Source organism: Macaca nemestrina, chromosome 1 (genome assembly GCF_043159975.1).
Source record: "Macaca nemestrina isolate mMacNem1 chromosome 1, mMacNem.hap1, whole genome shotgun sequence".
NCBI lineage: Eukaryota > Metazoa > Chordata > Mammalia > Primates > Cercopithecidae > Macaca > Macaca nemestrina.
This window is the reverse complement of record NC_092125.1, coordinates 225562771-225589999: the sequence shown is the minus strand read 5'-3', so window position 1 is coordinate 225589999 and position 27229 is coordinate 225562771. Positions and strand designations below refer to the sequence as shown.

The window sequence follows — 27229 nt, the reverse complement described above, 5'->3', positions numbered from 1 at the left end:
CTATAATTCCACCATTTTGGGAGGCCAAGGCGGGCGGATCAACTGAGGTCAGGAGTTTGAGACCAGCCTGGCCAACATGGTGAAACCCCGTTCTCCACTAAAACTACAAAAATTAGCCAGGCATGGTGGCAGATGCCTGTAATCCTAGCTACTCGGGAAGCTGAGGCAGGTGAATCACTTGAACCTGGGAGGCGGAGGTTGCAGTGAGCCTAGATCGTACCGTTGTACTCCAGCCTGGGTGACAAGAGCGAGACTCCATCTCAAAAAACAAACAAATAAATAAATAAATACATAAGTAAATAAATAAATAAATAGAATGAAGTGTCAGGCCAGGCACAGTGGCTCACGCTGTAATCCCCGCACTTTGGGAGGACAAGGCAGCATGGATTGCTTGAGGCCAGAAGTTTAAGACCAACCTGGGCAACAAGGTGAAACCCCTTCTCTACAGAAAATACAAAAAATTAGCCAGGTGTGGTGGCGCCCACCTGTATTCCCAGCTATGTGGGAGGCTGAGGCAGGAGAATCACCTTAGCCCAGGGAGGTCGAGGCTGCAGTGAGCTGAGATCACACCACTGCACTCCAGCCTGGGTGACAGAGTGAGAACCTATCTCAAAATGAAAAAGAAAAAAAAAAGTGACGTGTCAATTAAACACAATCAAGTTCATTCTAGCTTTCAACCAAAGACAGACTGCAAAACTTGTGTTGACAGAGGCACACTTTAAATGTGAGGCTCCCTCAGATTCGAATTCAAGATTCTATTACAATGATAAGAACAACTAATAAGATAATAATTTTGTGAACTTTTCTATTCTTTTTGAAACATCTACTTGCTATATTCCCAACATTTCCTGATACTCTCAAGTGCAACAGAAGCGGAACCATAAGCCAAAATGAAACAAACTAGCATCTTTTCCATGTTCAAGCTGCACAGACCAAGGACTTCATCAACCACTAGAGTAACTTTCCATGTGCTGTTCCCTCACCTCCTCCACCAGACAAGCACAGAAGCCCTAAAGCAAGCCTTTAGCATTTCAAAAAATATTTTTCCAAGACAGGATAATATAAAAGAAATACATACTACACAATAAGTAACTCTAATGAGTTACTTTATTGGATTTGAAACATAGACAAATTAGACTCTTAACAACAGAATATCCACAGATCACAGTCAGTAACCACAAGTTTTCACCATCAAATAGATGGCAGCATCCAAGTTCCATAAATGCAGATTTGTACTAGGCCCACACAGGCCAGTCACACCAGTAGCAGGAACCTGATCCAGAGCTGATTCAGCTGTGAGCACAGCTTCCTGTTCACATTTTTATCTGTTAACTGTAAAGAAAGTTTCAGAAGAGGTAAAGATCTAGAACAGAAAGGCAATATCCTCCCAAGTCAAACAATAAGTTTGTTCCTTGAGCCTGAAATGTGAGTCCTGCCCAGATCCCACATGTGCATGACAGAAAGTGGTGCAGTGTCCAGTTCCTCTCGTCTATCGAAGGGATACTTTTATTAAAAGAAAAAAGCAGGAAGGAAGAGCAATGGTGCTTTTAAACAGAGTAAAATAAGGCAAGTTCCAGAAGGAACACTATATGGTATGGAGGAAAGTGGGTACCTCCCCAAAACTCCCCAGTGCAATGCCCAAATAAATATGGTCACAATGGGAAGAAAACCCTCACATGGATGAAAACATTGATCACAAAAATAATAAATGCACACCCTAAATTATCCTTTGACAATTCATCTCCTTAGCTGCATTCCCAAAATTGAACTTGTAAGAAAACAAATTATACTTCAGTAATATTTTCAGTGACTAGAATTCACCAACACTAGCCTTCCTAAAAACTTTCCACTAAAATCAAGGGCCTCCCTGGAAAGAGTTGACCATGCAACACTCCAAATTCATCCTACACAACTTAAGAGCTTACACAAGGAATTTCTCCTTGTATTCATGCATAGTAAATTTCTTCTCCTTCCTATGAGGATTTTTCAGCTGTACATTCTTCTATATTGCATGCTTTCTTCCATCTTCATGAATGCACAAAATTTAGGTGGCATTCAAATTTTTTCTAACCTTTATCAGAAGACAAAGGAGTGGAAACAAAAAGGAGCAAATAATATAATTTTAAAACTTCATTTAATATCTGCTTGGGTAAGAATTCAATTTGTCCTAAATCTTATTCTGACTGGCTCCCTAAATAAACCATGGTGAAAGCCATCTATGTGAACTCGCTCTGCAACAGGACACCCAAAAAGCACAACTTCCCCTGGGTAGAAGAAACTAGTGTCTGGCTATCAGGCAGTGGGCATGAAATGTGGCCTTGTCAATGACTGCCTTCTCAGCACCAACTACTCTTTTTACTCCATTTAAGAGAACAGAATTCCAAGTCACATGACAACATACGCATATGCAAAAAATGCTATCTGATTCTAAAACAGATACAAAAATAAACAAAATACCTAAACTTCAATTTCTAATATAAATGCCAATGCATACATTTTTTAATTGCCAAAGAATTTTCCATAAGCTCTACAAGGAAGATGAGTCTGCTTCCTTTTGAAGGCAAGAGATGAAGTAAAAACTGATACGACATAACCTTTCATTTTTTAAAAATCCATTTTAAGGTGATATTGTTGCAATCATAATTCACACCTGTTCCCTGCATATGTCAGACTTCAGAAAAAGATCAGAAAAATTACAATTTGCTCTGGCAAACAGACTCTCAATCAAAACAAGGTTCCACCCACCTTCAAAGCAACCAATAGCTGCCCACCTACCATCCTTCCTAAAACATCCAAACAGAGCTGCTCTCCGGCCCAGGCATTCCATACTAGCCACAAGGCAAGGGGGCGGCCTGCAGGCTTGCTCTGTAGGTCTCGAAGGCAAACAAGCTTGGCAACACACACCCAGCACGACTGAGGTTAAGATTATACTAAGAGCTGAAGAGGTAAGGGAAAGGGAAAGAGGACAGGGACAGAGGGGCCCACAAAGCTTCACATTCTGCGTCTGCTGACTGCCTCTCTGGTAGTCCCCATTCTTAGTTCTGATTTTACGCTTCACAATACCACCTACATAGCCAGCCAGGGCTGAATTAAAGGCTCTCAGGAACATGCACTATGAATGATGCAATGATTCATAAACACCTTCAGAAGTGAGAAAGAGCAGCAAAACCCATCACTGTTTCGGTGAGGCCAGGGGAAGATAGCCTACCTGCAGGGGCTGAATGGATCATCCATGACTAACACGGGCTCTGGTGAGTCTAGCTGGATTCCTGAACCTCTACTTTCTGCTAAAACTCTGCCCTTTTCTACTCTAACAACTCAAAATGGAGGCACATGCAGTCTCAGAGACCTCATAGAGCTTTCACTGAGCTTGTGCTATGACCTAAGCCTTCACGCAGAACGCAGAAACTTCCCCTCACACTGACAGGACTGAGCATGTGCTGTGACCCTCCCTCATCCACACACTGTCTCTCCACGACGCAATCAATCTCAACCCTGCTGTTTCCGTAAATAAAGCCCAGCCAACAGACTCTGCAGCTTCTCCCTGCACACCAAGCTAGTGTGCAGGGAAGTGGGGCCTTAGAAAGGGGATCCAAGACAGCCAACAGCAGGGAACTGAGCAAGCCCAGCCATGCAGAGGCTTCAGTTAAATGCCCTGCTCTGTCAGGACCTCAGCAAGAAATGCTCTCTGCTCTGTCAAGACAATACCAAGTTTTGCCTTTTTTTTTTTTTTTTAAAGGTAAATGCTGATTTTAAAAAGCAAGATCATCAAGAAATAGAATCAAAAGACACAGATATGAATGACTACACACAAGATCAACTAACAGAAATACTGCAACACATTTAAAAACACAGTAATAGCTACTTAAGAGAAGCAACTTCACAAATTTCTCTTTGAAACTCTAAACATTTTGAAAAAGACCAATCAGGGTAAAGTTATGGAGTGCTTGGCCTTGTCACACAGGTACAGACAGAGTGTAGATGGTATTGTGGGCAGGGTAGCTAAAGAAAGCTGTATTTTCTGCAAAGAGCTTAATCTTCCTTAGATAAGATACTAAAAATAATAAATAAAACATTCCCCAAATAATAAATTAAAACATTTCCTAAAGTAATACTAGCCCAATCAAGTCTAGCTTGAAGAATGTAATTCTAACAATTAGAAAGGCAGGAAGGTTTCAAGATTCAACATCGTGCCACAAACACATGAGCATCCAAAAAGCTCATTTGAGGTCCTGATTCAAAATACTAAGGCAGATTCACATAAGAAATCCTAGCTTTAGCCGGGCGCGGTGGCTCACGCCTGTAATCCCAGCACTTTGGGAGGCCGAGGCGGGCGGATCACAAGGTCAGGAGATGGAGACCACGGTGAAACCCCGTCTCTACTAAAAATACAAAAAATTAGCCGGGCGCGGTTGTGGGCGCCTGTAGTCCCAGCTACTCAGGAGGCTGAGGCAGGAGAATGGCGTGAACCCGGGAGGCGGAGCTTGCAGTGAGCCGAGATCGCGCCACTGCACTCCAGCCTGGGCGACAGAGCGAGACTCCGTCTCAAAAAAAAAAAAAAAAAGAAATCCTAGCTTTGGATGTGCAGGCTTAGTTTCCACTTGCAAACTAAGAGGTGATTCTACAGATTATTAATCAGTTACAAAAAGAAAAAGAAACGGAAGACCATGAACCTCGCCAAAATTATAAAGGACAAGATAGGGCAGGAAAGGGCAGTGTGAATTCTGTTTCCCAGAAATGTAATGGAATGTCAGGAAATTAAAGCCTGTTGAAAAGAACACACAGTGTCCTCAAGATTCCTACAGTAAATGCAGAATCAATTCCATTTCTATAGCACTCCCGTTTATGCTATGAAATAAACTAAATTCTGAAACTATGATTCAGTAAACTCTTATCCTGCCGATAACATAATTTACAAAATACAAGAAATGCCAAGTACACTTAAATATGTTTTCCTTTGACCTAACACGTGAAACAAGTATCTACAGACTGGAAGAACATTTTCTCTTATTGGTATATGAGACAACATATTCCCAAAACTGCTGTTTCTACAGTCTAGAGAAAAATACTTTCTAAATGCAAAAGTAATGGAATTAGAACCTAGTGGCCAAATAATATGAACATGGGCAGCAAAGAATATCCTCCCAAAAGTGTATGTTAAAAAAAAACTACCTAACCCTTTCATATGGAAATGTTTACTTGAAGAAATCAACACAAAATAATATGTAATAAATTCATCAGTCTCTGAAAATCCATGAAACTATTACATAGAGCACAGTATAAAAACAGTTATTGTAACAGCAAGTTAAGAAATGTGGATTCTGATTTTGGTCTCATTAGACGCCCTGAGTTACCAAAATCCAATGGCCTTCTCCTGTAATAATGGATTCCAATGGTGGTGCCAGCCTTTGTGGACACCCTCTTCATTGTCTTTCCTGGTGCTGGCATCTCACATGCCATGCCACCAAGACAGACAGCCCTTTCTCTTGTCACCTCTCAGGGGCAGCATACCCCAGTGGTCACACCCCAGATCTCTCCTTCACGCTCTCTCTCGTGGAAAAGTCACCCACACTACCACTATGCCAGCCAGCTCCACTCTGAAGACACTTCCTTCCTGGCAGCAGCTCAGAAATGCAGGAGCTCCCGGACTCCTCTCACTGCACCTCTCTGGGGAACCGCACGTCTCTTATTAGATTGTAAGTACTTCAGGGACAAGGACGCCACCTAAATCATCTTTACTGGAACCACCCAACTCTCCTATTTTGTACCTCAAAAAATTCTATCTGAAGCACTGGAAAGGGCACAGTATCACTCATATAGTATGGCTGGCCAAAATTACATAGCCGAGATCTAATTGTGGGGAAACGTCAGACAAATTCAAACTGAAGAACATTTGGCAAAACTGGCTTCTAACTCTTCAAAAAGGTTCATGTCATAAAAAACCTTTAAAAAAGGTGAGGAAACACGTCATGAAAACAAAGACAGACAAGGGATATTAAAGAGACACAACAATTAAATGAGGCTCATGATCATGAGGAAAATTACTATGAAGGCCATTGTTGAAAAAAATTGGAAAATCTGAATATGAACTATACTGGACTATATCATATTGTATTAATGTTACCTTTTCTGATTTTGATAATCATACCATAGTTACGTAAGATAATTTTCTTGTTCTTGGGAATACACACTAAAGTATTCAGGGGAAAGGGGTGTGATGTCTGTATTTCATTCCCAAATTGTTCAGGAAAGGAAAACACAGGTTGAGTAATCCTAATCCCAAAATCCCAAATCAAAAATGTTCCAAAATATGAAACTTTCTGAGCACCAACATGATGCTCAAAGGAAATACTGGAACGTTTTAGATTTTTGGATTAAGGATACAGAATAATGCAAATATTCTAAAATCCCCTCTCCCCACCAAAACATGAAATCCAAAACACTTCTAATCCCAAGCATTTCATGTAAGGGATAGATTCAATCTGTACCACAGAGAGAGTCATAATGCAAAGATGGTAAACACAGAGAGTAATACAACAAAAAACAGAGATAGAGGTTATCTGATAAGCTATATATGTCTAATAATTTTGTGCATGAAACAAGGTTTTGACTGGATTTTGATTGTGATCTGTCACAAGAGGACAGGAGTGGAATATTCCACTTGTGGCATCATGTTGGTGCTCAAAGCATTTTGGATTTTGCAGCATTTTAGATTTCGAATTTTCAGATTAGAGATGCTCAATCTATAATAAAGTAAATCTATAATAAAGTTTAAAAGGTAATAAAATAATAAACATAAAGCAAATAAGGCAAAATACTAACAACTGGTGAATTGAGTAAAAGATATATGGAGGTTCTTTCTCGTACTAGTCTCATAACTCCTCTTTGAATTATGAACGTAAAATTCCAAACAGAAAAATTTTAAATACATTAAACAAATGAAAAATACCTCCACCAGCCTCCCCAACCATCAATTCTCTCTCTTTTTTTTTTTTTGAGACGGAGTCTCGCTTTGTCACCCAGGCTAGAGTGCAGAGTGCAGTGGTGCGATCTTAGTTCACTGCAAGCTCCACCACCCGAGTTCACGCCATTCTCCTGCCTCAGCCTCCTGAGTAGCTGGGACTACAGGCGCCTGCCACCACACCCGGCTATTTTTGTTTGTTTGTTTGTTTTTAGTAGAGATGGGGTTTCACCGTGTTCACCAGGATGGTCTCAATCTCCTGATCTCGTGATCCGCCCTCTTTGGCCTCCCAAAGTGCTGGGATTACAGGTGTGAGCCACTGTGGCCGGCCACAACCATCAGTTCTCATGGCATCTGGAGAGGTGACAGGAGAGGCAATGAATGACCTGCCTCTCTGCCTGAGGTCACGGTGCTCTCACCCACAAACAGAAGTCAATTAACACCCAGCTCCAAACTCACTCCCATCTCAAGAATATAGGATCAGTACTCCTCCCCCTCCTAATCAGAGAATCTCAAGGAGTCGTGAAACCAAGTAGTTCCATAATTAGGTTAGCCACTAGGTTACGTTCAACCACAAATTTTAAAAATGGGCCTCTGTTTCCATGGAGCAAGCCTTGCTTTACACCGAGTTCACCCTGGTACCCTACTCAGTGCTTAAGGCCATCCCAGACAGGGGCCTTGTTTTCTCTCCTAGTTCTTTTTACAGGCTACCTGCATACTGATGCTAAGTACCCACCTGGACCTCACTCCTGCCACCACATTTTCGAGCCCATCAACTGCTAGCCTGCAGGGATGTACACACCATCTGCACCCTGGCGCCCTCATATTTCCATCTGTTGCCAACTGCCAAGGCCTCCCCAGAAGTCCTGTGATCCCCATGTATGTCTATAATCTCTGGATCCTAGACATCCTTCTCTCCTCCTATTAATCTCACATGAACAACAGGTGAAGGATTAGCACTTCTGAATAGATTAAATGAGAGCTGAGTGGGAGAGAAGAATACACAATTCAAATCAATTTTTTCTAAAATTAAAAACACTTTGTCCACTATAATAATTTGTATTAAGTAGATTATGTATGCTTATCAAAGGTAAGTAAAAGCTGTAACATGAAAATTGCGTAAGTTTTATCTTAAAGAATTTCCTACTTCCCAGAAATAAAAAATGTCTATAATGTTGTATTCATTAACATGAAATTTTAAAGCCAAAATGGCGGGGGTGGGGAAAGCAACACTCAGGAAATTCTAGAGAAAAAGACATGGAAGAGATATTCTAATTAGTACTGACTTCACATCAAGAGAGAAGTGTTCAGAAGCAGTTTCTTTAAATTTCATTTACTAATTGCCCCTAAAATCTAGACACGGAACTGAGACACACACACACACACACACACACGGAACTGAGACACACACACACACACACACACACGGAACTGAGACACACACACACACACACACACACACACACGGAACTGAGACACACACACACGGAAGTGAGACACACACACACACACACACAAACACACACACACACACACACACACACCCCACCCCTCTCCATCCAGGAAGCTTACTGATTTATCTATTAGCTTTAACAATTTGGATGGGCCCGGGGGATCACAAATATAATTCCAGCACCTTGGAAGGCCAAGGCGGGTGGGTGACCTGAGGTCAGGAGTTTGAGACCAGCCTGGCCAACAGAGTGAAATCCAGCTTTTACTAAAAATGCAAAAATAAGCCAGGCATGGTGGCATGCACCTGTAGTCCTAGCTACTCAGTAGGCTGAAGTGGGAGGATCGTTTGAGCCTGGGAAGCAGAGGCTGTAGTGAGGCGAGATTGCACCACTGCACTCCAGCCTGGGTAACAGAGCAAGGCTCCATCTGAAAAAAATGAAAAGAAAAACCAACACCAACAACAAAAATCAATTTGTTCAAAAGTTTTCTGAGATTTCCTATGGTGAAAATTACACCCTATTAATAAATGTTAATTTTTTTCACTTCCAACCCTCACATATTTTCTTCTTCAAGTCTTAATGAATATCAAAATCCTGCCATTGTTTCTGGTTTCAGAGGAAAAAGTTCCCACACTCTGCCTCTAACTATGTTACTTGCTGTAGGTTTATGGTAAGTATTCTGTTAGACTAAGGAAATTCATTCTATAATTTTCTGTTCTGAGAGTTCCCCCCTTGCCATTATTAAAGAACATTGAATTTTATAAAGTGCTTCTTCTACATTAAGATAACTGCATGGGTACAAAAAAATAGAATGAATGAATAAGGTCTAGTATTTGATAGTGCAACATGGTGACCACAGTCAATAATAACCTAACTGAACATTTTAAAATAACTAAAATAGTGTAATTGGATTGTTTTTAACACAAAGGATAAAAGCTTGAGGGGGTGGACACCCCATTTTACCATGATGTGTCTATAATGCATTGCATGCCTGTATCAAAACATTTCATATACCACATACATACACCTACTATGTATCCACAAAAATTAAAAATTAAGAAAAAGATGAGCCAGGCGTGGTGGCTCACGCCTGTAATCCCAGCACTTTGAGAGGCCGAGGCGGGCAGATCACCAGAGGTCGGGAGTTTGAGACCAGCCTGACCAACATGGAGAAACCCTGTCTCTACTAAAAATACAAAAAAATTAGTCAGGCATGGTAGCCCATGCTTGTGATCCCAGCTACTCGGGAGGCTGAGGCAGGAGAACAGCTTGAACCCAGGAGGTAGAGGTTGCAGTGAGCTGACATCAAGCCATTGCACTCCAGCCCAGGCAACAAAAGCTTAACTCTGTCTCCAAAAAAAAAAAAAAGAAAAAGATGATTGCCTATGTTTTCTTCTTCCATATGCTGAAGAGGTAAAACATGCTAACAGATAAATTATTATTAAGCCTTTCTTATATTCTATAAATTTGGACATGCATATTTACCTTGCTCCCGTTTGTCAACATTTCATTTAAACATTTTATATTCATGTTCGTAAGATGGAACCTATACATTTTATTTTATTTTTTACCTGGTTTTAGTGTAAAGGTTTTATCAGCTTCATAAAATGACTCAGGGTACCCATACCAACTTTCTCTGTTCTCTGGAACACTGGTAGAACTCACCTGTAAAGTATGTGTCTGATTTCTTTTTCTTTTTCTCTTCCTCTTCTTTTGTGGGGGTTGGGGGAGGGGGGAGACAGAGTTTTGCTCGTTACCTAGACTGGAGTGCAATGGCACAATCTCGGCTCACTGCAACCTCCGCCTCCTGGGTTCAATCGATTCTCCTGCCTTGGCCTCCCAAGTAGCTGGGATTACAGGTGTGCGGCCACCATGCCCAGCTAAATTATTATTTAAAAAAAAAAAAATTTTTTTTTTGAGACGGAATTTTGCTCTTGTTGCCCAGGCTGGAGTGCAACGGCACAATCTCGGCTCACTGCAACCTCTGCCTCCTGGGTTCAAGCAATTCTCCTGCCTCAGCCTCCTGAGTAGCTGAGGTTACAGGCACACACCACCATACCTGGCTAATTTTTTGTATTTTTAGTAGAGATGGGGTTTCTCATGTTGGCCAGGCTGGTCTCGAACTCCTGACCTCAGGTGATCCACCTGCCTTGGCCTCCCAAACTGGTGGGATTACAGGCATGAGCCACCAAGCCCGACCTGATTTATTTTTCTTTTTGGTCTGAGATAAAAAAATATTATCCTATGCAAATTATAAAAACTCCCTTTAAAGGCAGAAGGTATGTAGTTTTTACCTATTTCCTCTTTTTTCCAGGCTGAAATTTGGATGTAATGGCCACCACTACATTGCCACCTTGAAACAAGAGAACAGCTGCAGCCAAGTTAGTAGAGGGTGGACCCCTGATGACTGTGAGGTCCTAGTCTAGGAGTGCTTCCTTTCAAACTCTGCTTACATGAGAGAGAAATAAAAGTGATATTTTATTTAAGCCTTTTACACAGTCTGTTTCTGAAGTTTCCAGTATTTGAAGTTCTTGGGTATAGATCTAGCTGTTTGTCTCATCTGACCATAGTTAACGGCACATGGTTTCTTCCGATATTTCTGATGGTGAGCTCAGCATTCAAGGATATTTTATCTGTGGGGATCCTACAGGATCTTGGATGAGGGTGTGACCCACCAAAAAAATTTTACATATGCTTCTGCCAGGTATCTTGAGGGGTTTACTGGCATGAGACCACTTTTTCTTTTTTTTTCTTTTGAGACAGAGTCTGGCTCTGTCCCCCAGGCTGGAGTGCAGTGGCGTGATCTCAGATCACTGCAACCTCTGCTCCCAGGTTCATGCCATTCTCCTGCCTCAGCCTCCCAAATAGCTGGGACTACAGGCACCTGCCACCATACCCCGCTAATTTTTTTTTTTTTTTTTGTATTTTTAGTAGAGATGCGGTTTCACTGTGTTAGCCAGGATGGTCTCAATCTCCTAACCTCGTGATCCGCCCGCCTCGGCGTCCCAAAGTGCTGGGATTACAGGCATTGAGCCACCGTGCCCGGCCGAGACCACTTTTTATATTGTCTTCTTATTCTAGAATTCTCGTATTTTAAGAGGGCCCAGAATCCCAACTCTAAACAGATGGGTTTCCCTGTTACTCCCTTCTAGGTTGGAAAATGTTAATGAACTCAATCCAGCCTCACCATGAGCTACTGAAGGATCAGCTTACTGCTTTAGTTTTCAGTTTCTCTTAATTCTCCGGAGCTCAGTCCTGCAGTTATGTGTTATTCCAGTGTTCCAGATAACATTCCTAGATGCTATCTGACAAAGGGTTTTTGAAATGATCAAAGGGTTTTTGAAATGATCAAATCAAATGACCAAATGAAAAATAGGCTTTTGTCCTGTTTTATTAAAGTTCTCTTAACTTCAGTAGGCTGCGTTTTCTAAACATACATGTACTCTCAACTGTCTCCAGTATTTGCATCTCAGGTAAATGTTTTTGAGAATTCAAATGTGATGGCAGACAAAAGCAAACAGGAAAAAGATTGTATCCAGCTCTAGCTGCTCATCCTCAAAAGCTACACAAAGACCACTAGCTGTGGTGAGTGGAAAAGGGAACTGTTACTCAAATGAACGTAAATTTTAGAATGTCTCAAATTCGAATTAGTTGAAATACAGGTGTTTTAGATTGTTAACTTTTCCGCTTAAGCATAAAGATTTATGTTGAGAAAAAAAAATGGTCCCAATGTTACAAAGCAGAGTTAAGTGACGGAAAATTAGGAAATAAAGACATTAAAGATAATGAAATAAGGTTTCTTAATGTTAAAGGAGAGTGTTACAAATAAGGAAAAGGGAATAAAGTAGCAGAAATTCTGTAGTACTGGACTGAACTTGGAGAATTTCATAAGAACTTACGAATATACACAGAACTATAGGTGCAAATGTGTGCATTATCTACGCGATAGATGCAAACACACGCATTCCCTCGCTGTTTCTCAGAAGGCCAGAGAGCAACAACACAAAGTAATGAGCACACTTAGCACCAAATCTAGGTTTTAAAATATCATTCTCCAAATGCTGGGACAATCTGACCTCAAAATGAGTAACAACAGTAGCAGGTTATAAACAATTAAATAAAATAGGAGGCCATTAGTCCACTAAATAAATAAATCGAAAGTTTGATGAAGATGAGATCTGCACATTCACAAAGCAACCTCCCATAAAATCGTTATTAATTACAAAGGGAAAAAGAGACACTGTACAATGGCAAAACCTGGCAGACGCCAGGTTCAGCAACTGATCGAAGTGAACATTACCAGCAACCGGACAAATAAGAATTGTATACTGACAGGATCTAGAAAAAAAGAACACACAATTTCTGTGATACATGACCTGAATCTAATAATAAGGAAACACCATAAATGCAAACTGAGGGACACCTGGGCACAGTGGCATACACCAGTGGTCCAGCTACTAGGGAGGCTGAGGTAGGAGGATCACTTGAGCCCGGGAGGATCACTGAGGGGAGAAGATCACTTAATCTAGGCTGCAGTGCACTTAAACTGTACCTACGAACAGCCACCTCACTGTAGCCTGGGCAATATAACAAGACTCCATTGCTATTTAAAAACAACAACAACAACAAAAAACATTAATGCAAACTGAGGGACAGAATACAAATTGGCCTATTCTCTTCCAAGGTCATGAAGCCAAGAAGCAACTGACAAACTGTTCCAGATTTAAGGAGACTAAACAAACATGACAACTAAATCCATATTGCCAAACAGGAGCCTTTTGTTGTAGGTTTTCATTGGGGACACTGGCAAAATGGGAATGGGGTCTGAGAAAACCACAGTAATAATATTTTCATTGTTAATTTCCTGATTTTGAGGGCTGTATTGTGGTTAGGTAAGAAAATGCCCGCGTTCACAGGAAATACACAAAATATTGGAGTGTGAAAGAGCTTCAGGGAGACAACATACTTTCAAAAGATTCAGTTAATAAAGGTCTTCTACTCTACTTGCAAGGAACTATTCTGTTTTAAAACAAAATAAAATGCACACAGTATTCTAACTACCGCACTAACTCTTTTTTTTCTTTTTTTTTTTGAGACGGAGTCTCACTCTGTCGCCCAGGCTGGAGTGCTGTGGCGCAATCTCCGCCGCCTCCCGGGTTCACGCCATTCTCCTGCCTCAGCCTCCCGAGTAGCTGGTACTACAGGCGCCCGCCACCACACCCGGCTAATTTTTTTTTGTATTTTTAGTAGAGACGGGGTTTCACCACGTTCGCCAGGATGGTCTCGATCTCCTGACCTCGTGATCCACCCGCCTCGGCCTCCCAAAGTGCTGGGATTACAGGCGTGAGCCACCGCGCCCGGCCTGCACTAACTCTTAACTCTTGCTGTTATTAACGTTATTGCGGTTGTCAGTCTAGGAGACACAGTATAGTCCCTGCAAACGCCTGCAGTTTATGACTGCTCCTGAACATAATCATAATAACATACAAGCCTCAATACTGCTGTAAAACTATACCCTAGGAAGAGGAAGAGGAGAAGGCAGAAAAGGATGAGAAGAGGTGAGAGAAAAGCAGATAGGCTGCAGAAGACTGTAGGTGATCATGAACATTTTCCCCAGATAAGATCAGAGATCAGATCTGAGCCCTCAACTTGTTTTCCCATTTACCGGCAAGAGAGGACTAGTATGCAAAACACAAAAGAACCAAGAATATAATTCGGTGTTTCTGCAGTACAGACCAAGCCTCTGATGAAACCGCTGACACTTTTATGAGACATTATTAGACAGTGAGAGATAGCATCCATACAAAATGTTCCATTTTAAATAATATGCCTTCTTCACTGTCCTTAAATGCACTTCAGGAGCCTAAAGAACGTTTCTTTTGGCAAGGGGAAATAAAAGAACAGCTGCCTGGGAAAATTCATGCTTAATTATCAGGAAGATAAAGCCATTTCGTCTCCAATGGCCATTATCATATCTTTTGTTCTTACTGGGACTCCATTCACCATTACTTCCTTTCCCTCCTAACTCACAGACAGGAAGGAAAGGAGATCTTTTCCCAGGAAGAAGCGTAGACAGCCAGAAGGGGTCCAGAGTATAGTGTTAAAAAAAGAGAAGGCGCTGGCCCATGGTTGAACTGCTGGAAGTAGAGAGATGGGAAGATGGGGTAAAAAAAAACAACCAAAAATCTAGCAAAACTTAATTGCTATAGGGGATAGATTCGTTTGCTATAAAAAGTCCGAATCCATTTCTCAATAAATCAGCAAATCACCCAGATGGCTAACGGTATGATAGAATCATGACATCTTGGAAAGTAGTTTATGTTTTGCTTTTGGATTTAATGCTTTACAGGATTAAAACAAAACAAAATTTAGCTGGGCGCGGTGGCTCATGCCTGTAATCTCAGTACTTTGGGAGGCTGAGGCAGGCAGATCATGATGTCAAGAGATCGAGACCATCCTGGCCAACATGGTGAAACCCTCTCTCTACTAAAAATACAAAAATTAGCTGGGTGTGGTGGTGTATGCCTGTAGTCTCCACCAAGCGATAGGGCGAGACTCCGTCTGAAAAAACAAAAAACAAAAAACAAAAAACAAGGCCGGGCGCGGTGGCTCACGCCTGTAATCCCAGCACTTTGGGAGGCCGAGGCAGGCAGATCACAAGGTCAGGAGATCAAGACCATCCTGGCTAACACGGTGAAACCCCGTCTCTACTAAAAAAAAAAAAAAAGTACAAAACATTAGCTGGGTATGGTGGTGGGCGCCTGTAGTCCCAGCTACCCGGGAGGCTGAGGCAGGAGAATGGCGTGAACCCAGGAGGCAGTGAGCTGAGATCGTGCCACTGCACTCTAACCTGGGCGACAGAGCGAGACTCCATCTCAAAAAAAAAAAAATTGATATTTTTCAACCTTGTCTCTAAAAGAAAATTTATAATTACTTCTGCAATTCCCAAGAAGAAACGAAAAATCGGACAGTTTACAGAAGTGTTCTGCAGGGTAGCTTTCGTCATCTCCATCTTACTGATGCAGAAAGAGTCCAGAAAGTGCATGTTTTACCCATGGACACGAGGATGAAGCAGCAGCACAAGACTAGAACCCAGGCCACCCAGATCCAAGAGGAGAGATCTTACCAGATGGCTGGAAGGATCAAGCAGATTAAATGCCTAGAAGGTGTTAGACAAATGAAAAAAGCAACTAAGGACAGTAAAGAGAGGCATATAACCACATCCCTATGCTCATCTCTTTTTGCAAGCTAAGACCAATCTATTTTATATTTTAGTTTAACCACCAACACTGGTGTTTTAGCCAAATGCACCTAAGACCTAACTGGCTTTATTTATGAAGACTTCTGAGCTGAAATTTATTGACTTTATTAAGTTTCTTGGCAGACTCTGGATCAGACCCTTCAAACAAACTGAAAACACAGTGACATTATTTTGCAGAGTATGCTCACCACAGAAGTAAATCTGGGATGAATCTTGTTCACATGTGCAAAACTGAACGCTCCCTGAGTGTAGAAATGTTAAAAACAAACTCCAAAAGCAAAGCCCAATTACCTCAGGGTTCAAAGTCAGGCCAACATTAGATTTAAGGCTCTCTCATTTTTCACAGTCCTTTAGTAGTCTGTATTCCACTTGGGCAAAAAAATATGCCCCCCAAATTTTTGCTCAATTAAGTTTTGTTCCCGCTGGGTACAGCGGCTCACACCTGTAATCCCAACACTTTGGGAAGCAGAGGAGGGAGGATCGCTGAAACCCAGGATTTAGAGACCTGCCTGGGCAACATAGTGAGACCCCAACTAGACAAAAAATTTTAAAAATGAGCCAGGGATGATGGCACGCACCTGCAGTCCCAGCTACTTGGGAGGATGAGGCAGGAGGATCACCTGAGCCAGGTAAGTTGAGGCTGTGGTGAACCCTGATCATGCCACTACACTCCAGCTGAGGCAACAGAGTGTGACCGTCTCAAAACAAACCAACAAAAAAAATCAGTTTTGTTACTTAAATTTCATGGCTAGCAGTAATATAGTCATAATCCCTTATCTAAAATCCTTAGGATGAGAGGTTTACCAGAATTCAGAATTTTTATTTTAGCACTACAGCAAATATATCACAGCATGTAACACCCCAGCAGTGTTCAAGCAATAATCCATATTCTATCATATTAGTATTTTTAGAGTAAAACTTATACAAACTCACACAAAGTGAACTGAATTAAAAATATAAATAGCCTCCTATCAGTTCAGGTGAGGTTCAGCCATCAAATGCATTTTGGCAACAACCGTGGCATAAAATTTGTTAGATTTTCAGAACTTTCATATTTCAGAATTTGAGATAAAAGAGTATAGATCTATATTACTATAGATGCTTTATCAATATTAATAAGTATTCTAGATTAAAAAGAATGAAATATAAGTTTACACCTGATAATAACAAAGTAATTCCATGACATTTTTTTTTTTTTTTTGAGACGGAGTCTTGCTCTGTCGCCCAGGCTGGAGTGCAGTGGCCAGATCTCAGCTACTGCAAGCTCCACCTCCCGGGTTCACGCCATTCTCCTGCCTCAGCCTCCCGAGTAGCTGGGACTACAGGCGCCCGCCATATCGCCCGGCTAGTATTTTTTTATATTTTTTAGTAGAGACGGGGTTTCACCGTGTTAGCCAGGATGGTCTCGATCTCCTGACCTCGTGATCCACCCGTCTCAGCCTCCCAAAGTGTTGGGATTACAGGCTTGAGCCACCGCGCCCGGCCTAATTCCATGACAATTACCAAGAAATCCATTCTCCCCAAATGTTAAAGGCAACAAACTCTAGAGTACAGAACAGCCAGTCTGTTTTCCACGATCACACATTATTAGTTCAATAAGCAGTAATCCACCAGGAACAACAACAACAAAAAACAGATCCCTGACAAGACACAACATTCAGAAATATAATGACCAGGTTAGAGAAAACAATAAAATGAAGCTGTACACTGAAATTTAAAAAGGATCTATGCAAATAAATGTGAAAAAAATTCCAAACTTTCAGTGCTGATCAATATGCTAATAAAGTATGGAAAATTACATAAATCAACATGTAACTACTATTGGAAAATTAGCTCTGAGAAATAAACAATTCCATATTAAGGTTTACTTTCAACTGCTCACTTAAAGTTCCTGCATTATTTAAGGGGAGGACAACAGTCATGAAAGCCTGCAGTCATGGAATCACCATTCCTTAAATTTCCAGTGGACTTTCTTATGTGCAGTATTTCACAGGACCATCACACAATTAGAAAAACTTTGGCATTTCCTTTCCACATTAACTTACATATTTACCTAAATAACTCAGGGCACTATGAGTCAGCATACAGTACACTATGTAGCCATGACTACTTACTAGTTCTACTCATTAAAACTGGGGGAAAACTATATAGGAAATCGGCTTATCACACAGCCTCCTCCCTCACAAACTTGAAACAAAGACAGAAACAGAGGTAAATTCTGCAAGGGTATGCACCCTGGCAATTCTAAGAATTGGGCTGTGCATAGCCAGTTTTTCTATACTCTGTTAAATCAGAGGCATTTTTGGATCATTTGAGCCGCTGTGGGAACTATACCGCTAACCCCAAACTTCAGGGATATGAGGAAATGTTCAGGATAACACCAGCAAGCCAAGGCAGTAGGCTCCATTGGCTCCACTGCTGCAAATGTCTACGACGGCCTTTACACTTCAACTGTGAGAAGTTTGAGATTTGCTTCAAAGTTTATTTATAAATGGGCACTTAAGTATTTGTTCAATTCAACTCACCCAACACTACTCAAGCACATAAAACACACAAAGCAGAAGGTGGACATAGGGAACCAAGTGTAGACGAAAATCAGTGGTGACTAGAAAGGTCACTAAGAGAAGTGATTCAGGATGCAGATCCTGTAAGTGTGCTGCTATCATCATGTCTCTCTGTTCCTTATTGCATCCATATTTTAAAACAAACCCGATGGGATGTATTGCCCTGAAAGACGGCCAGCAATACACAATGAAAAATAAGAGAAGAACTTGTGTGAGTGCCTGGCTTACAAAGGTAAGTTACACATTACTTTAATAAGCATTCAACAAAACATGTGTAACTTACATTTGTAAAAAATAATTTTGGTTAGTTGTTACAAACCTGAGAGCTTAAAAGACAAAAGCTACTTCAGTTAATTAATATCACTTGTGCAATAGGAAAACTATCAAGTGATTAAATAAACACAGTATCACTAAAATAACATCCAATTCCTTTGTATCTAGAGAGAAATCCAAGCTCAAGCATTTTACAATTTACCTGGACAACAGAAAGACATGAGAAGGAAGCTAATAAATGTGTATGTAAAATAAACATTTCAAAATATAAGAGGCTTATGAAATATTACCACTGACCAGCTTCTTTATCATTGGAACATGGCATACTTTTGAAAAACACAAAACAAAACTCAAGCATCATAGTTTTATCTTCTCGAGATGGAGGTCTTGCTCTGTTGCCCAGGCTGAAGTGCAGTGGCACAATCTTGGCTTACTGCAACCTCCGCCTCCAGGGTTCAAGCAATTCTCCTGTCTCAGCCTCCGGAGGAGCTGGGATTACAGGTGTGGGCCACCACGCCCAGCTAATTTTTGTATTTTTAGTAGAAATGGGGTTTCACCACGATGGCCAGGCTGGTCTCGAACTCCTGACTTCATGATCCGCCCACCTCCACCTCCAAAGTGCTGGGATTACAGGCGTGAGCCACCCACACCTGGCCAAGCATCATAGTCTTCTAAAGGAGAAAAGGTACTCTTCAATGAGCATTATGTTACTATCCATACATCAAGCACCATCTACAATCTAGCTTCTGATGCTATCTAGCAGCAGTCTGATGCTGTCTAGAATCTAGCATCTAATATTGAGAGGAAGAGAGGGAGGGAGACAGACAGATACACTAACATGAGCCCCAAAAGAGCTGTGGGCAGCTTCATAAAACCACAAGAAAAAAAAGTTCCCTTTTACCCGCTAGGTTGACTACCCAACAACATTCTAAGTTTTACATATGGTTTCTGAGAGTCCTCTAGAAAAATGTTCTCACTAAAATGATACCCATTTTGCCTTTATGCTTAATGTAATTCTTTTGCTAACTTCTTTGAGCCAAGTATCTTTTACTTATTTATTTATTTACTTATTTTATTTATTTATTTTTTTAAGACAGGGTCTCCCTCTGTCGCCCAAGCTGGAGTGCAGTGGTGCCAACACAGCTCACTACAGCCTTGACTTCCCAGGCTCAAGCAATCCTCCTGCCTCAGCTGCCTAAGTAGCTGGGACCACAGGTGCAGCCCACCACATCCAGTTAATTTTTACTTTATATTTTGTTGAGAGGGGAGGTCATGCCATACTGCCTAGCTAGGCTGGTCTCAAACTCCTGGGCTTAAGCGCTCAAGCAATCCTCCTACTGTGGCCTCCTAAGGTTCTAGGATTACAGGCATGAGCCGCTGCGCCTGGCCATGGACGTTTTCTTTCTTTCTAAACCTTCACATGTATAAACATGCCTTGGGTGTCCAGAGCATATATTACTTGATCACCTGCTAATATCCTGTTTTTAAAATCCTTAGTAAAATATGCAGTCACATGATCAATACAGAGCAAGTATGAATACATACACTCATAAAAATTCTTCCATGTGCTACATTAAAGTAGCATCTATGACAGACATAAAAATTGTTGAATTACTTGACCCTACTGCTTCTCATTAAAAAAAAATAATAATTCAAACTGTTACATAGATCTTACCAAGATGTTTTGAGAACTAGATGTGTCTGACTTATACCAACAGTCTTACTAAAGATATTTCAGTGAGCACTCCTGGAGTTTTATTACCAAGAGTGAACAAAACAAATGAGTAACCAACAAACTTTCCAAAATTACCTAGTCTTTTTCAATATGGTATTATGGAAGGCTTGACAGAATGGGAATGAGAGAAATAATCTACCAATTCTTAATAGTTAATCCAAAATACAGATCAACTAAAAGTGTATCTTTATCCCATCTTCTTTCAACCCAAATTTTCTCATTTTTCTTTTTCCGAATAAAACTAAAGAGCAAACAAAAAGCCACTTTAGATGTCGAAGACATTAATTACAACTCCTTCCAAAGAAGTTTACTGAAGGACTCTGGAGTCATTTTTTTTTTAAAGTATGTTACTAGTGTATGTATGTCCAGATGCATAAACTACACACACACACACACACACACACACACACACACGAGAAAAGGAAAAGAGTTCTCAATGAATGGACACAAGTGACTCACTTACCTTGTCTCAGGGTTATATCCTAATATGTAGAAAAATGAATCCACTCGGGCTTTGAACTCTCTAGCAGCAAATATGTCAGAAAAATGGGAGATGTTACACTTCCCTCTGGGAAAAAGAGAAAAAAAATAATTAGTAATACCCTCCAGTGTTTTTGCTAACCAAACCTGGAGGGTAAGGGTAGAGGAAGCACTGAACTAGGTCCATGTGCATGGAGAATCGGCTACAAACACCACACTTCATTTTACCTATTCAGCTGTTTCATGACTGCTTCACTGTACACCTGTGTAATCTGACTGCTTTATATCACCATTTTACTAATAAAGTAAAAGTAATTGAAACAACAAAGATAAACTAGAGACAGGACTATGAGAAAAAATATTAAAGTAGAAACGGAGAAAAATTAAAACCATTGTGAAAGTAAGAAAAATTCAGCCTAAAGCCTTTCTAAATCATAAAAAAAAAAAAAATGAGCCTTTTTCCCTACTATGTTATGATAGGCAGAAAGCATAACTGTTTAAAGCTAAAATGTGTAATATTTGACATGTCTTTGGAATACAGCTTCTGGCCAGTATTTTTCTTCTCCTATAATGTGCAACAAATAAAGTTAGTTGGAAATTAAAACCTAGAGAAATTTTAACTTTTTTATATAAACATGGGCCCCAATATACAAGAAGTTCTCAAATTTTGGGGTAACTTTAAATGGCTCTAAGTTAGAAACCACTTTCCCAGAGAAATACTAAAATAAAGCAGAGTAGAGTTTTCAGGTTCATCTACCACTTCAACCAACCTGCAGCTGAAAACTCTACAACACTTACTACAGAATGGCTTGAGCAATGTTTCCATGTACCAAGTATCAATGTAAATGCCAGAAGCATTACATCACGTGGTGAGGCCTAACTTCCAAATACAAACACACACGTGCACACACACACTCACTCCAGGATTCCCAAAGAGGCAGGGGAGGCTTAAGAACTCTAACTCCCTGGCCGGGCGCGGTGGCTCAAGCCTGTAATCCCAACACTTTGGGAGGTCGAGACGGGCGGATCACGAGGTCAGGAGATAGAGACCATCCTGGCTAACACGGTGAAACCCCGTCTCTACTAAAAAATACAAAAAACTAGCCGGGCGAGGTGGTGGGTGCCTGTAGTCCCAGCTACTTGGGAGGCTGAGGCAGGAGAATGGCATAAACCCAGGAGGCGGAGCTTGCAGTGAGCTGAGATCTGGCCACTGCACTCCAGCCTGGGCGACAGAGCGAGACTCCGTCTCAAAAAAAAAAAAAAAAAAAAAAAAAAAAAAAAAAAAAAAAGAACTCTTAACTCCCTCAGCGGTCACTTTAATGTTAAGTGGAAGCCAAAGGCTACAGTGAGGTTAGAGGGAATTGGAGGACCAGAAGTTCCCATTTCATACCAAAAGCCGTGCAGCATACTTCCAGGATGTGGCCTTCTACTGCTTGAGCAGGCTATCTGTTGTGGTAAGAACTCCATGAGTATGCACAGTAACAACATACACACCAGCTAATGGCCACAGTGTTAGGAAGAGAAGCTGGCTGAGGGGTTATCAGCATGGGTTCATTCATTCACTTCCTATCAAGAAATTAAAAAGCAAGATTCTTCTTTCCCTCAAGTGCTTAAGTACCCTATAACCAAAGCAGGGTCAGCCAGGCACAGTGGTTTCATATCTGTAATCCCAGCACTTTGGGAGGTTAGGGCAGGAGGATTATTTAAGGCCAGGAATTCGAGACAAACTTGGGCAACATTAGTGAGATCCCAACTCACCACACCTGGTTAATTTTAAAATTTGCTGTAGATGGTAGTCTCACTAGGTTGCCCAGGCTGGTCTCAAACTCCTGGCTTCAAGTGATCCTCCTACCCTGGCCTCCCAAAGCACTGGGATTATAGGTGTGAACCACTGCACCCAGCCCCCATCTCCATTTTTTAAATTAAATAACAATGCTGCTGATATCAAGTCCCTTTGGGAACTACAGATTAGAAAGTATCTATAGTTCTATAGAATAGAAAGTATTCTAGGGTTACTGAGCACTTGAAACAACACTGATATAACTGAGAACTGAATTCAAAATTTTATTTGATCTTAACAAATGTAAATTTAAATAGCTACATATGGCTACTAGCTACCATAGTGAACAACACAGATTTACAAGACATTTCCATCACAGCAGAAAGTTCTATTCAAAGTGCTATAATATTCATACCTACTATTTGTAGATAGTAAAATCCAAATCAAGGAAAAATAGTCTCAGACTAAGAATCAACTTCCCAGGCCCAGAACTGCCTCCTCTAGTATTTAACTAGAACTAAAACAAGCTTCTGGGAAAGAAAAGGCAGGTACGATCTTTTTTACAAATGAACAACTGGCTCACTTTGAAACTAACTACCCATCCATACAAGGTGATTTAATCCCTGAAAGCCAGAAGAAATAGGTTCCTTTATCAGTAAAATAGAGGTAACACCTACTGCACTTACAAAGACAAAGCCTACAAAACTCTACTACACAATGCTATGTAAAGTTAAGTTATTCCTATTATTGTCCATTACTAAAGAAAACTGATTCTTCTTTTATTATTCTTTGTTATTTCACTCTTAAACTGGAGTAATTAATGATGTATCAATTAAAGGTAAAGACAACCCATAACTCTAAACACAAACACTGGAAATTAGGTATGTTTAGGGCAGGGTTTATCAATCTCAGCACTAACGACAGTTTATACTAAATAATTATTTATTGTCAGAGGCTGTCCTGTACATTGTAGGATATTTAAGAGCATCCTTGGCCTCTACCTAGTAGCACCCATACACATTTCTTCCTGACAATAAAAAATGTCTCAAGACTTGCCAAATGTCTCCTGTGGAGGGCAAAACTACTAGCTTACGGAAAGCCAAAAGCAATAGGAATAGAAGCATTTCATCTGATAAATGACTATGAAGTTGTCGTAAATGGGATTTTTCTCTACCATCAAGCTCTTTCTCTATTTGATTCTGTTCGTGTATATGAAAGGTATTGATATTTAAACATTTTTACTTTTTTATCCTTTCTTATGCCTCTAATTGCACTGTACCTCTAATACAATGTGGAAAAGAGTGAACATCCTTGGCTAGTCCCTGATGTCAGTGGAAATGTCTCCCAGGTGTTCTTATTAAATATGACACCAGTTTTAAAAAATCAAACCATAATCATAGTATTGGAAAAATTGACTATTTTCCTCCTTTAGATTTAATAGTTTGATATATGCTATCAAAAGAGTGAAAAACTGAACCAACCTTGCATTCCTTGAATAAATCCCAGCTGGTCACAAAGTATTTTGTAAATAAGGTATTAAATTTTTAAAAAACAAAAAGAATTTGATTAATTACATCTAAGTTTTCTTCCTCATAAATTTGTTTTTATCTTTATTATTTCCTTCTTTGTACATTTTTATTGTTGCTGTTATTCATGAAAGGTTTATTCATAACAGCCTAGAAACAACCCAAATGTCCAGCAACAGGTAAATAAATTGTATATATGTACAATAAAATACTACACAAATACAAAGATCTTACAATAAAATACTACACCAATACAAACATCTAGTGATACATAAAATACCATGGACAATTCTTAAAAATAAAATGTTGAGTATTAAGAAGCCAGACACAAAAACAGTTTACACTGCATGATTTCGTAGCTTTAGAAGAGGAAAAAATAACTTACAGTGAGAGAAACCTGAACAGCTGGTGATTCTGGGTGGGAGGTTTTGAGAGGGAAGGATCTTGAGGGAACTTCCTGAGATGAGGGGAATATGCCAAGTCTTGTTTAGGGTCAAACAAATTTATGAAAATGTACACTTAAAATCCACATTGTACTGTATATTAAAAAACTACTGGAGGAAAGTAAAACAATGAGAACCATTACCATATAGCTGTAGCTGTTTAAAGTTGGTAATCTTGCCAGTTAGCCGGCCCTCAAACACTGAGTACTGAGCAGAGCTGAAGAAAGGGTTTCCATAACCAGGTAAGGCCACCAGGATTGGCTCTGATTGGGTAGCATCCATTTGAAATATTTTACAAATCACCTCGTGAACAGTGTTTACCTTTAAAAATGTGTGCATATGTGTGCAGAAGTATGGGTATGATTTTAAGTATTCAGTACTTTTTATCAGAGCCCTTTTCTCATCATGAACTCTGTCAAAAGTAGGACATTATTTGACACTGTTTACAGAATAGATGAGGAGAGAGTGTTAAGAGAAAACTGCCACCACATCCACCTTGCTGAAATACCCAGTTTCAGAGCCTTCGAAAGTCCTGTATACCCTGTATCTAAAGCAATGCTTCATTGTTAACAGAAATATAACTAAGACAGGGAAGCCCCATGTGTTAGCACCCTTTCATTCAACAGTAAAAAAGGCGTCCTGGAAATGACTCATTTCAGTAATCCTTCAGTGGGGCCCCGGGATTTTACTCCTCATGACCTGCCTCAACCTTCCAAAGAGGTGGGATTACAGGTGCAAGCCACCACTCCTGGCCGCCGCCTTTTTTTTTTTTTTGGAGATAGGGTCTCCCTCTGTCGCTTGAGCTGAAGCACAGTGGTTTGATCTCAGTGCACTGAAGACTCAACTGCCCAGGCTCAGGTGATTCTTCCAGCTCAGCCTTCCTGGTAGCTGGGACTACAGGTGTGTGCCACCACACCCAACAATTTTTTGTAGAGATAGGGTTTCACCATATTGCCCAGGCTGGTCTCAAACTCCTGGGCTCAAGCAATCTGTCCAGCTTGGCCTCTCAAAATGTTGGGATTACAGGTGTGGGCCACCATGCCTGGCCAAAAAAAAAAAAGATAAAAAATTATATTTATATATATTTTTTTATATAAAATTTTAGTTTGTATTTCCTCTTTTGCCCAGGAGTTGCTTAACAGGAAGTTTTAAATTTCCAGGTGAAAGGACCTTCTGTTGTTTGTTTTTCTTAGTAAACTACAGTTTTATTGCATGTTAATCAAATGTTTTTTTTTCTGTGATCTAATATATGACCAATTTTTGAGAAGGTGGCAAGATACATAATTCAATGTGTATTCTTTATTATTACAGGATAGAGTTCAAAATATGTCTGTAGGCCAGGTGTGGTGGCTTACGCCTGTAATCCCAGCACTTTGGGAGGCCGAGGTGGGCCGATCACAAGAGGTCAGGAGTTCAAGACCAGCCTGGCCAACAAAGTGAAACCCTGTCTCTACTAAAAATACAAAGATTAGCTGGGCATGGTGGCAGGCGTTTTTAATGCCAGCTACTTGGGAGGCTGAGGCAGGAGAATCGTTTGAACCCAGGAAGCAGAGGTTGCAATGAGCCAAGATGGTGCCACAACAAGCAGGAGTGACAAGAGCAAGACTTAATCTCAAAAAAAAAAAAAAAAAAAAAAAAAAAGATTATTAGCTTAGGGGGAAAAAAGTCCAAAACTGTACAAAATCTGTGACAAGGAAGATTTTTAAACACTCCTGAAAGACAAAAAAGTGGACATGAACAAATGGTAAAACATCCCCTACTCAAAATGGCATTTCTCCACAGATTAATTAATAAATCCAATACAATCCCAGCATAAATACCAACAAGCTTTCTTTTTCTGAAATAAAAAAAAATATTAAGGTTCACATGGAAAAACAAACAACTAAAAAAGGGAGGAACACACATTAAAACATACTATAAAGCCTCTGTAATTAAGAAGTGTAGTGCTGGTACATAAATAGACAACAGAACAACAGAACAAAAGAGCAAGGACAAAATACGTATGGAAAGCAAGACATGACAATGGTAACATCTCAAACCACTACAGTCAACACAGATCGTTTATTTAGTAGTGCTAGAACAACGGGGTAGAATTATTCTTTAAATATGGTGTAGGGAAAGGCTTTCTAACTATGACTCAAATCTATTGCCCAGAGGCAATAAAAGACTGATAAATTTGATTAGATAAAAATACATTTTATACAATAAAAAATCAATAAATAAAAGTAAATGAAAACTAACAAAAGTGGGAGAAAAATATTTGCAACAATTGCCATGTACCACAGTCATATAAAGCACTTTTTAAAAGTAAAACAAAAAGAAAACCAATAGAAAATACGTAAACAGACAATTTACAAAAAAAGAGACAAAAATATCCTTCAAACATATGAAAAAATGTTCAAACTCATTGTTAGTGAAATAAAATAAAAACACGGAGATACCACTTCTCACCTATCAGACTTTTAAATTTTTAAAAAGACCAAACATTCTATTAAGAAAACAGGCAAGCAGGTCTGGCACAGTGGCTCACGCCTGTAATCCCAGCCCTTTGGGAGGCTGAGACGGGCGGATTACGAGGTCAGGAGATCGAGACCATTCTGGCTAACACGGTGAAACCCCGTCTCCACTAAAAACACAAAAAATTAGCCGGGCGTGGCGGCGGGTGCCTGTAGTCCAAGCTACTCGGGAGGCTAAGGCAGGAGAATGGCATGAACCCGGGAGGCAGAGCTTGCAGTGAGCCAAGATCGCACCACTG

The 27229-nt window shown here is 40.3% G+C and overlaps 1 protein-coding gene across 7 annotated transcripts in view; it reads right to left on the bottom strand.

Annotated features, from left to right (window-relative positions):
* The window catches only part of LOC105479209 (arginine-glutamic acid dipeptide repeats), a 466387-nt gene that overhangs the window by 166247 nt on the left and 272911 nt on the right, over positions 1 to 27229 (bottom strand). For 6 of the 7 annotated variants that reach the window (XM_071066820.1, XM_071066814.1, XM_011737100.2 and 3 more), the window contains one exon: positions 20709 to 20813. In XM_071066820.1, coding sequence (XP_070922921.1) covers positions 20709 to 20813 — 105 coding nt within the window. Of the gene's footprint in view, positions 1 to 3208; positions 3717 to 20708; positions 20814 to 27229 lie in introns of those variants that run through there. The other variant, XM_011737126.3, reaches the window with a different exon arrangement.